The sequence below is a fragment of the Schistocerca gregaria genome, chromosome 4 (genome assembly GCF_023897955.1).
Source record: "Schistocerca gregaria isolate iqSchGreg1 chromosome 4, iqSchGreg1.2, whole genome shotgun sequence".
In the NCBI taxonomy this organism is placed as follows: domain Eukaryota; kingdom Metazoa; phylum Arthropoda; class Insecta; order Orthoptera; family Acrididae; genus Schistocerca; species Schistocerca gregaria.
In genome coordinates this window covers 284,329,734-284,341,798 of record NC_064923.1, presented here as the reverse complement: position 1 = coordinate 284,341,798, position 12,065 = coordinate 284,329,734, and the positions used below count along the sequence as shown (strand labels likewise).

General features: G+C 39.7%; 1 protein-coding gene across 2 annotated transcripts in view; it reads left to right on the top strand.

Moving 5' to 3' along the window:
* Nucleotides 1–246: 246 nt before the first annotated feature.
* The window catches only part of LOC126267431 (salivary glue protein Sgs-3-like), a 44,155-nt gene continuing 32,336 nt past the window's right edge, over nt 247–12,065 (top strand). The window contains exon 1 of one of the 2 annotated variants that reach the window (XM_049972684.1): nt 247–294. In XM_049972684.1, coding sequence (XP_049828641.1) covers nt 259–294 — 36 coding nt within the window. In that variant the 5' untranslated portion in view covers nt 247–258. The remainder of the gene's footprint in view (nt 295–12,065) is intronic. The other variant, XM_049972685.1, reaches the window with a different exon arrangement.

Sequence of the window (12,065 nt, the reverse complement as noted above, 5' to 3'; positions counted from 1 at the left end):
AGCTTGCACTGTATGCGCCTGCTTGCATTCCTTCAGATGCATCAAATGCCAATTAATTAACTTTTAGATACTTATGATCCGTCTTTCCTCATACAGTAAAACACGATTTGATAACGGTCATCTAACCTCGAAAGTTGTGAGCCACAAATTTTTCCGATACAAACCGTATCTTGCGAACTTTCCTGATAATATGAAGGTCAGATGCACATATATATATATATACATATCGACACTCCGTTCAAAGACATAGATTCCACAATGGACCGGCAGAAAGCTGTGTGGATTATCTTTGTGGTAAGAATCTGTTATTTTGTTCATTACGGTAGCAACGGAGCTACTTAAATTCTACAACCTCGTGGCAGCAAAGGGGGTTTTTCGTTTCTTTTATTTTTTATTTAATAAGCCGATGTAATTTAGCAGTCTGTATCAACGAAATGCTATAGCTATCAAGTTTTTAAGTATTCTTTGAGAGAATGAATTTAGCATAGACTTGTGAAATTGAGCAGAAAAATAAACGACATATAAATATTTTTAAGCATTACCTCAAAGATCTGCAGTAAGATAAGAGTAACATTTGCAAGCCTCATCACAGGAACATGAAATTCACTGATTGAGGTCTAATCGCTCCAACAGCTGCTAAGAAAACTTACAAACATAAAGAATCAGATAGTTGTTACGTTACACGATAAATCGCAAAAATTTGAAGGTTGTCGATTCTACTAAATTCCTAGGGACTGTAACGGTGAGCAGCTCAAACTGGAAGCAGTCACATTGAAAAGATTGTGGTGAAGGCGAACCAAAGACCGCGTTTAATTGACAGAACATTCCGAAGACGCAGCATATCTACTAGAAAGACTATCCACACTACGTTTGTCCGTCCTCTTCTGGAGCAGTCCTGAGCGGTTTGGCATACTTAGCACGTAGGATTGACAATGGGCATCAAAAAACTTCAGAGAATGGAAGCTCCTTTTGTGTTATCACGAAATAGGGAGAGAGTGTTACGGGTATGATGGGCGAGTTGGGGTGCCAAGCCCTAAAACAAAGGCGTTTTTCAATGCGACGGAATCTTTTCACGAAATTTAAATCACCAATTTTCTCCTCCTAATGTGGAAATGTTTTGTTGATACCCAACAACACATGGAGAAACGATCATCATAATACAATGAAAGAGCTCGCGCGGAAATATTTAGATATTCGTGTTTCCCCATATGGTGCTAGAGGGTGGAATTATCGAAAAATAATCTGAAAGTTGTTCTATGAACTCACTGCAACACAAATAAGTGTCAATCGCAAAGTTATTACGTCGATGTAGAGATAAAGTCTCACTGACAATCTTATGTGTGTGATTTTAGTGAAAGTAAGTAATAAATTTTCTTTTTCTAACTACTATGCTTTTTGCTGCAGTGAAGTCTCTCCCAAGCTGTGGAAGTCGGATTTTTTAAATTGTGTACCTCGTTCTGAAACGAAAACGACGCCCTTCGTGGGCCACTGGTTCGAAAATCCCAGCAGCCACTTCATGCTTTTCTATGAGATCCGTTGAAGAGATGTCAAGATAAATGATGTGCTTCATCCAGTGAAATATGCGAAAATTTTTTTTCGTGTTTTTGATTTCAGTTAATTTTACAAAAACATCGTTATTCATCGCTCAGCGTTGGCGGAGTCATGGCTAAAGAACGCACAACTTTATAGTGTGTCTCGGAGTTCTGAGAAACGAAGTGTGTTGTTACGGTGTACGAAGAACAATAAAAATTGTGGCAGAATCTCTCTTTCTGTATTATACAGGAGAAATGGTTAATATTCAGTGATATGACAAGAATGATCATTCGAAGCAAAAATATTGCCTTAAATATGGGCTCTAAAATACATACTTTGACACTGTGAACATTTCAAAAATGGTTCTGAGCACTATGGGACTTTACATCTACGGTCATCAGTCCCCTAGAACTACTGAAACCTAACTAACCTATGGACAGCCCACAACACCCAGTCATCACGAGGCAGAGAAAATCCCTGACCCCGCCGGGAATCGAACCCGGGAACCCGGGCATGTGAGCATTTCATCTTCTATACTTTGAAACAAATCTTTTTTACTACAACCTTGTGGTTTTTCATAGTTTTCGAGGAGGCAGTGCGGACCTAAACCAGAAAAAAGTCCCGTAAACATGGATTCTAAAATGCATACCTTAAGATCTATGACGACTTGTTCAGTAGCAGAGACATGTTTTACAGTAACGAAGATGAACAAGTGCTCATAGCTCTTAAGGTATGCATTTTAGAAGCCATGTTTATGAGACTTTTTTTCTTGTTTTGGTCCACACTGCCAATACTCAAAATACTGAAAGCAAAGAACTTGTAGTAGTAGGAGAGTTATTTCACAGTATCGAAGATGAAGAACAGCTCGTAGCTCTTAAGGCGTTCATCATAGAGCCCATGTTTACCAGACTTCGTTGCTTCGTATGGTCGTTCCTGTCATGTCCCTTAATAGTGTCCATTCCTCCTGGGGTGCCCCTTATAGTGAACTGATTTAAGCAGAGAATGTCACACAGGTGATGTTAGATGGTGTTAACGAGCGCTAACATGAACACAGATGTACAGCTAATTGTTATCCTTCCTTGTCATGTACTGTTGTACAGTTTTTGTCTTCATTTCTTACATGTGGACGTCTGCAAATTAGTGGCCTAGAAATTAGAATCTGAGACATTTCTTTAGATTTTTTTCTCTGGACATTCACATGTACGCAACAACAATATAACTGTAACTAAGTGAACATAAACTTGATAAGCCTCCGTCTAGACTATATTTTGTCTATTTTTATGGACATATTCATTACATTAGTAGCAAGATGGTATAGTTAGGTTTTGTAATTCGTATTAAATTTATTCCTGTGGCGAAAAAATGCTTTATAATCATTCATCTCTTGTCTGCATTCTAGAGAGACGAAAAGTACCATTCACATTGTTCCTGCATGAATTACACTTTTCTTGGATATCTTCGCGCCGATTTCCGCCTGGTCTTGCAATGGATGAATGGGCGACATATTTATGCACGTACCTGTTCACCGTCGTTCAATGTGGGAAAAACATAAACGCAGTGTCGTTGCGGTATCTCTTGTAATTGTGAGGCTGTCCAATACGGCTGGCATTGCAGTTCTCCTTTTACAGCTTTTATTTCATTCGATTCAACACCGTTCACTTTAAAGACTAACATTACCGCTGCAACTACACTCCTGGAAATTGAAATAAGAACACCGTGAATTCATTGTCCCAGGAAGGGGAAACTTTATTGATACATTCCTGGGGTCAGATACATCACATGATCACACTGACAGAACCACAGGCACATAGACACAGGCAACAGAGCATGCACAATGTCGGCACTAGTACAGTGTATATCCACCTTTCGCAGCAATGCAGGCTGCTATTCTCCCATGGAGACGATCGTAGAGATGCTGGATGTAGTCCTGTGGAACGGCTTGCCATGCCATTTCCACCTGGCGCCTCAGTTGGACCAGCGTTCGTGCTGGACGTGCAGACCGCGTGAGACGACGCTTCATCCAGTCCCAAACATGCTCAATGGGGAACAGATCCGGAGATCTTGCTGGCCAGGGTAGTTGACTTACACCTTCTAGAGCACGTTGGGTGGCACGGGATACATGCGGACGTGCATTGTCCTGTTGGAACAGCAAGTTCCCTTGCCGGTCTAGGAATGGTAGAACGATGGGTTCGATGACGATTTGGATGTACCGTGCACTATTCAGTGTCCCCTCGACGATCACCAGAGGTGTACGGCCAGTGTAGGAGATCGCTCCCCACACCATGATGCCGAGTGTTGGCCCTGTGTGCCTCGGTCGTATGCAGTCCTGATTGTGGCGCTCACCTGCACGGCGCCGACCACTGGCGACAACATCGATGTACTGTGGAGACCTCACGCCCCACGTGTTGAGCAATTCGGCGGTACGTCCACCCGGCCTCCCGCATGCCCACTATACGCCCTCGCTCAAAGTGCGTCAATTGCACATACGGTTCACGTCCACGCTGTCGCGGCATGCTACCAGTGTTAAAGACTGCGATGGAGCTCCGTATGCTACGGCAAACTGGCTGACACTGACGGCGGCGATGCACAAATGCTGCGCAGCTAGCGCCATTCGACGGCCAACTCCGCGGTTCCTGGTGTGTCCGCTGTGCCGTGCGTGTGATCATTGCTTGTACAGCCCTCTCGCAGTGTCCGGAGCAAGTATGGTGGGTCTGACACACCGGTGTCAATGTGTTCTTTTTTCCATTTCCAGGAGTGTATTTTGTATATGCTCACGGTCCGTTATGCTCAAAGTGAATCTTCTATGGCAAACAAATATGATGTCTGATTGTCTCCAAAATTTAAAATAAATTATTGTGTCGTATTCTGGCTTCCTAGACATTGAACTGGAAGAAAATGAACGAGTTGGAAAATTTGTCACATTGCCACATAATGTAAGTGGGTTTGTAGAAGCCATTTTCTCACTTTAGGTGTGAATGTGTTATTTCAAATCTATGGAGAGTACGAGAGTTTCGTGATAGCTGCAGATAGTTGGTTAGTTAGTTAGTTACATGTTCCATCGATCATTTAAACGATTCTTTTATCAAAATGATGCGAAATGCATCAGGTCACAGGATATATTTACATGTGTAGTGTTAACATTAATGAGCTTACTTTTTTTAGACCTACTCATTCAGCCACGCAGGTAGGCTTAAAAACTATTTTTTATTTTATTACAGGCTACCAGTTTTTATATAAAAATTCGTTCATCGAATAGGAGGAGTTCACCAGGATAATTTATTTTATGTTCCATTTAAAACTTGCTTTACTACTTGCACACATTTTATATTATTGGGAAAATGTTCAAAACTTTTGTTGTCGGGTACTGAAATCCTTTCTGAGTCACTGTCAATTTAAATAATGGGTTATGAACGCCATATCTTTCTCTAGAGTTTTAGTTATGGACATCACTGTTCTTCTCAAATTATGATGGATTTTTTAATGAAATTTCACTGTAGAAAATATGGACAGTGGTGGTGCAGTTAAGATTCCTAATTCCTGAAATCAAACCTATATGAGGATTGCCAGATAATCACAACATATTATTGTTGTTGCTCACTTTTGTGTAGTCAATACTCTCTAAGTGACGAGTTACCCCAGGAAATTATTTCGTAACACGTTACTAAGCGGAAATGTGCAAAAATGCCAGGAAGGTGATCGACTTCCAGGGCTATCAATTATAGTAATAGGAAAAGTGGCCGAAAATTGTTTGAGTAGCTCAGTAATACGTTTTTTCCACTTCAGTTTTTCATTAATACGCACACCCGAAAATTTGTAGCAAGCTCTCCCTGTATATTGACTCCTGCTCGTGTGCTACGTCAGTTGCTGGTATGATTCTGATTTGTTGTACAGAATTTAGTTTCTCTATGATGGGATCTATTAAAACACTAGCATCGTCTGCAAAAGCAATCAATTCTGCTTGATGAATGTTAAGTGAAAGTTCATTCACATCGCAACAAACAGTCTAAAAATTTTGTAAGGGTGTTCCAGAGTAGGGTGTGTTAAGACATTATTGTTAAGAAAGAAACCGATACGTTGTGCAGTTTCCGAGTTAATTAGGCTTAGAGCTAGCCAATCCTGACGTCATGAGTGCAAATTCAAGCAGCCCGCCAGAGACGCTGTCGCCAAATGTGTTCGTCGTTTGGTTTCCTACAACCGAGCAGGAGAACGATACAAAAATGGGGTAGTAAGGACTGAACCCGATCCACAGGTTGAGCAGTCTCGTGCACTATGAGAACAACTGACAATAATTATTATTTTTGGTGGGTCGGTTGAAAGTGCGCTCGCAGCATCCTGTTTGGCTTACTTCCATGCTAATTGACTCGGAAACGGCGTAACGTATCGAATTTTTTCTTAACAGTTAATCTCTCAGCACATCCTACCCTGGAAACCCCTTGCGTGCTTCTTAGACTACTTATGACCACATTGTACAAGCAATATGAGTAAACCTGAAAGTGGACCTTGTGGGACTCCGTGATCTCCAGTCACTAATATTTTTCCTCCTTCCTCCAGTATTTGAATTATTCATCACAACTTCGTGCATTATGTTTTTAAGTATGATTCAAATGAGTTGTATGCAAAGCCATCGATTCCATAAAATTTATATTTTTCTGACGTCAAAAGATAACATGATCCACGCAATGAAAGTTCACAAAAATACCAACTGGCAATATTTTATTAATTAACGCTTGTAAAATTTGGTAAGTGAACGCATGGATAAATTCTCAGTCTAGCAATCCTTCTAGCGTCCAAACTGCGATGTGTTAAGTAAATTTCTCCACTTAAATGTGAGACTGCTCTTGTGTCTGTACATTACTTTTTCGAATATTTTGGAAAAATACTAGGGTAAGGAAATTCGACGATGATTATTGAAATTTTTGGTTGCCATCTTTCTTACAAAGAGGTATAATAATTGTATATTGTAATGCGTTTGAAAAATTTCCCAGTGTCACTGATGCATTGGATATTTCACAGTCTTATTAATTTAAAATATATACCCAGAATTCAGATTAAAATGCCGTTAATGCCTTATGAACTTTTGTTTTTTAACTTTTATAATTCTATTAATTTCAGCGAAGAATGTCGGTGCTATGTCTGTGTTTAAAAAAATATGGAATTAAATTTTTAACTTATTCTGCTGCTGTTTCAACTGAATCATTTAGCCTTTTTTTCTGAAGCTTCATTTCGAAAGCGATTGTTAGAAGTACATTCAATTTTTTTGTTATCAGTCATAATATTTTCAGTAATTGTTATCATGTCTTGTACATTGACCGGTTGTCCTATCACTTGTTTCAGAATATTTCATATAGTTTTAATCTTATTAGCTTCATCATTAATTTCCCTCCATAGGTGCATGTTTATGAACATTTTAATTCCTTTCCTTAAAACATTGCAGTTTGTTTAGCAGCATGCAAGTAATATTGTATCTTGACTTCTTGTGGCCTCCATATAAAATTTCCTGTTCCTTTAGTATCATATTTTATCTCCTTAATAATCTATGGCTTCTCAATTTTTTACTGGAGTTTGTAGATAAGTTTTTAAGAAAATAAGTTTAAAATATTGACATTAATATCCTGTGGAATAAATTGAATCTGATATTATCATCTTTTTCTAAATAAGCTTCATTCTGTACCATCTTCTTTAACTTACTTTAAGACTTCCCTGTTTTGATTAATATGTCTCACTGCTGTGTATGAATCTGCTTGAGGGCTGTAAGGGCCATAATGTTTATTTCCACTAACTGTGAATCATGATCGGATAGTCCATTAGTAACTAAATATGCATTATTGGTTCAGCCTGAATACTGTCCATACAAAGGTTGTCAACCTTAATCCTACTATCGTTTGGCACATGAGTTAGAAAATTGTCTACCAAAATTAGATTGAAACACACAAATAATGATTGCAGTTCATTTTTTTCTTTTAAGAAATTTACACTGAAATCTCCACAAAACACTGTCTCTTCTTGTAACAGGTAGCTCTATACTGCATCTTTATTTTCAGATGTAGCTGAAAGTTTCATAAAGTGGGAGTAGAGGGGGGGGGGGGGGGGCAGGTGTGCAGACTTTACAATTACTATGGAAGTATTATGCACCAACAACTCACAGTCACGTATTCCTAGCTTCTGGTCTACACGAAAACTGTTTGTTTCAATATTACTTACTTTGTGTCCAGTTTTTACATGTGTTGCAGCTCCATCTTTTTCCATGTTGACTGTACACAAAAAATGATGTTTATATCCCCTCATATGTATACTCCCTATCCTGAGGTTACATCGTCTTCAGAGAGACACATAATATATATCAGTTCAGAATATTACACACCATCTAGACATACAAGAAGCTCATATATTCTAATTTTCTACCTCCAAATGTTCTGATGAAACAAACTAATTTTACTTTTCTAGAAACTGTCACATGTATTACCGGCCATGTTCTGGTCTAATATCTTTCAAGGTTGTATATTTGTAAAATGGCTCTAAGCTAAACAATATGTCCCACTAATACTGGTAATAGAAAAGATTTTGCCTTGTGCGCTTGTGGCCACACACCTCCCCCTCACATTTTCTAAAAGATTTTCAGCTATTCTACTGTTCCACCCGTGTTCAAGTGCCATGATTTGTATATCCCCACCTCCCAATAGCAGCAACAGGTTCTCAAGGCACTGAAAATTATCCACAAACAGCACATAACTGTTCTTTTGCTCCACCAATTTCCCACATGTCATCTTTAAGAGAATAACTTGCTAGACAAGCTGTTTCCTACCCTTCTGTTATAAGTACCAAATCTTCTTCGTGGTAATCCCGGCACGAAGACCTTGTGCACTATATAACCTGGTTAAGCTTAGCACTATGTTTCATAACGTTTGCGACCTCACAGCCAGCAATTCTTTGGATTATCTTCATGGGGGGAGGGGGGAGTGAAAGAAAAATTAAGCTGAAATCAGACTTTTATGAAGGAATCTTTCCCTACGGTAGCAGTATTCGCCCTACACATCTAGGAGTCATTCAATTTTATTTCATTTCAAAGAACTGCCGCATTTCAAAACCTAGTATCTTCGAGGCAATTAAATGACTCCATTTTATCAGAAGTTGCTTTGGTAATTCGCAGTGCTTCACATCGTCTGCTGGAAATGTTAAGAACGAAAATGACGAAATCCAAACGATTATTATTATTATTATCGTCATCGTATAACATAAGAGCACATACAGAGGGATTCGACAACAATATGAAAACACGGCAGAAAATGCACGCTTGAACATAAACGCAGAGGACTGTCATGAAAAATACGTGGGCGACAGCTGCAAAAGTCGCTGCAGTAATGAATGTCGCACTTGCGAAACGTGTTAGAAGCAAAACAACAAGAAGGGAGCTCCAGAAGCAGAGCTGCTGGGCGACTTGGAATTCGAAAACTACTCATCAGCAATGCAAATGTCCGTAACAGGGAAATGTGGTGTCGAAGCCGTGAAATCTGGACCGTGGATATACTTAAGTGTGTCATTTGGTCGAATAGTTCTTCTTTCATACTGATTCCAATTTCTGGACGAGTTTACTTACCAAGAGTGAAACATGCCGGGATTCGGTGGCGATTCACGTAGCCATTCCATGGGCCTCGTGGTTACTCTGCAAGGCCCCATTACTGCCAAGAATTATGTGACCACTGTGGCTGACAAGGCCACCCCGTGGTGCAGTGTGGTGTTTTTCAGTGCTGATGCTGTGTTCCAAGACGACAGGGGTCCCTGCTCATAAAGTCTGCATCGTCCTGGACTCGTTTTGTGAGCACGAGTATGAATTGTGCATCTCCCGTGCCCCTCACAGACACGAAGACTCAATATATTTGAAGTAAGACGTGAAGTCGTGAGTGAGGAGAGCGACCATTTTAATGATTTTTATTACGATTCTAAAACAAGCTGATAGTCCGCAAAAAGTAGTCATTGAATGTTAATGGATCTTCTTCATTTTGATAACGCGTGTTGGGCGTGACCAACCATCAGATTACCTGCTAAATTAATAACACATTTTTACATTACAAATGTGAACACATGCAGAATCGTATTTGTACAGGCGTAATGGTTTGTAATTAAAAGTCAAACATTTTTACAGGGATACTTACCACAATGCAGTACGAGTGCCGTGCTGTGACAAGGAAGACTTTCGACTTACAAGGCATGGCGTTACTCTACTGAAATAAGAATATTGATACTGATGTGACAGCTAACGCCCACATTACTGTTTTGGCCCCTGGTGCGACAAATTGCTAGCGCCATTAGGAAAGCTAAATTTCAGGTTGGGTTCCGTACGAAGTAAAGCTTGGATTTTTTCTGCGTCATAGTTTATTCGGTCATGTAGATGTCTGTAGGATTAGATGCGAGTCTTGTGACAATGCTTGCATAGCCCAAGTGGCAATCGATTTGTGGAAACGGTCACCAGTCATATCCAACTGAGCGTACTTTAAACATTCCACCCATGGGATATGAACGTTTAGAAAACCTGGAAATTTATGCTCAACGTCTGTACTAACCTGGATAATATAATCAATGAGCAAGTAATAAGTAATAAACAATGGTTTTTCAACATTGTTGATGAGCTACTGGTTAAATTTTTCTACATATTTCAGCAGTACAGTTGTACTATTTTCTACTTTATTTGTAAGAAACACCTAGTGTCAAATAAAGGCAATTAGTATGAAACTACAATTTTATGCGTGGGTTTGACTTTAATTTTTTTTCGTCTTGTAACACTTGGTTCAAATAACTTTTTGTTATGTTGGGATGAAATACATACCGCTCTAAAATCTGTATAAATATCAGCCCACATTGTAAAATAAACCTTACGATAAAACAATGTATTGGCGGTATGCAGCACCAGCACTCAAACCCCATTTACCACAAGCGAGTTTATTTATGCTTTGATTAGAGCAGCAATAATCAGTCTTCAGTTATCTGTTCATCTCAAGTCAGTATTTCTGTTCATACGTGAATACAGTAACTTCACGGGTAGTAAGTTGAAAAACTTCCTTGTCAAACTATTGTACTCATATTACTCTGTGATGCGTATTTCTATAAAAATTTTTGAATTTTCATTACAAACCATTGTGCCTGTACAAATACGATTCTCCTTGTGTTCACATTTGTAATGTAAAAATGTGTTATTAATTTAGCAGGTTATATGATGATGGGCGACACCCGAAAAGCGTTATGAAAATGAAGATCCATTAACATTTAGTGACTAACTTTTGTGTCCTATCAGATTTTTCGAGTCATAATATAAGACCTCAATGTTATAGATGCTTTGTGGTGTCCTTTGGAGAGAAGGATGGTTGATCTTTATCCACATCCATCCGAATTACCTGAACTTGCCACAGTTTTTCAGGAAGAATTACCAACGATTCCGTTGAAAACCGTAAGGTCCTGTAATTATCCATTCAGAGACCAGTGAAAGCTGTTCCGAATGCAACGGTTTTCCTCCAAAATGTATTTTCATTCAGAAATGTTAAACTCTATTTTCTTTTTCAGATGGGTATTTCAACGTTTTAACAGGCATATGGCCAGATATAAAAAAAATATTTTGTCGTTCATTTTACTCTCCACTACAACATATTCACAGACGATCAAAGTTGAAGTGTATCGTTTTAGTAGGTTTGCTTGTAAGTAGTGCAGAATCCACCAGCTATGTGCCTCAAGTCAAACAAGGCATCTTTGGCCAATCTTCGAATCGCAGTCCGCTCTCCTATCTGAGAAATCAGCACGTCTGATTGCTATTCAGTGGTTCGATTCTCGGCCGGGTGGGCGATTTGTTGTGTTGTTCACATCCAAGTTTTTGTCCACCCCTGTAGTTGTACATCCACAGTGAATTTACATGTTAATATTAAAATCGGACAATCCGATCGCAGGCAGCTCTCGGTGCCACTTTCGTATTCTATCAGATCACTTTTAAAGGTGTGAATTGTTAATTTCTCCCCGATATGTCTTGCTGTCTGATCTTCCGCACCATAGTCACACGCAGCAGCTCTATAACAAGCCCACTTACTCAAGATAATAGCAACAGTTCCCTTGTTTCGTGCGGATGTGTTTGAATGTTGACCATTCCCGACGGAGAAGATAAAGCCGTGAAACTTTCGTCGTTGGTTTGGCGTTCTGGACTGAAAATTCATTCCATTGTTCTTTCGACTCCTCGGTGGCATCGAAAACGTCTGTGATCCGAAAATGGTGGCACTGACAGCCAAGAGCCCCCACTTGGGACATATCGGCCGCTGAGTTGCAAGTCTTCTAAGTTGACGCCTCATTAGGCGACTTGCGTGTCTATGACGACGATATGATGATGAGGACAACACAACACAATCTTCGTCCCGGCTGGGCATCGAACCCGGGTACACTGCATAGCAATCAGACGTGCTGATTACTCAGCTACGGGGGCGGACTGCGATCCGAAGACTGACCCAGGGTACTTTGACTTGAGGTGCATAGCTTGCGGATTCTGGAAAGCACTACTTACA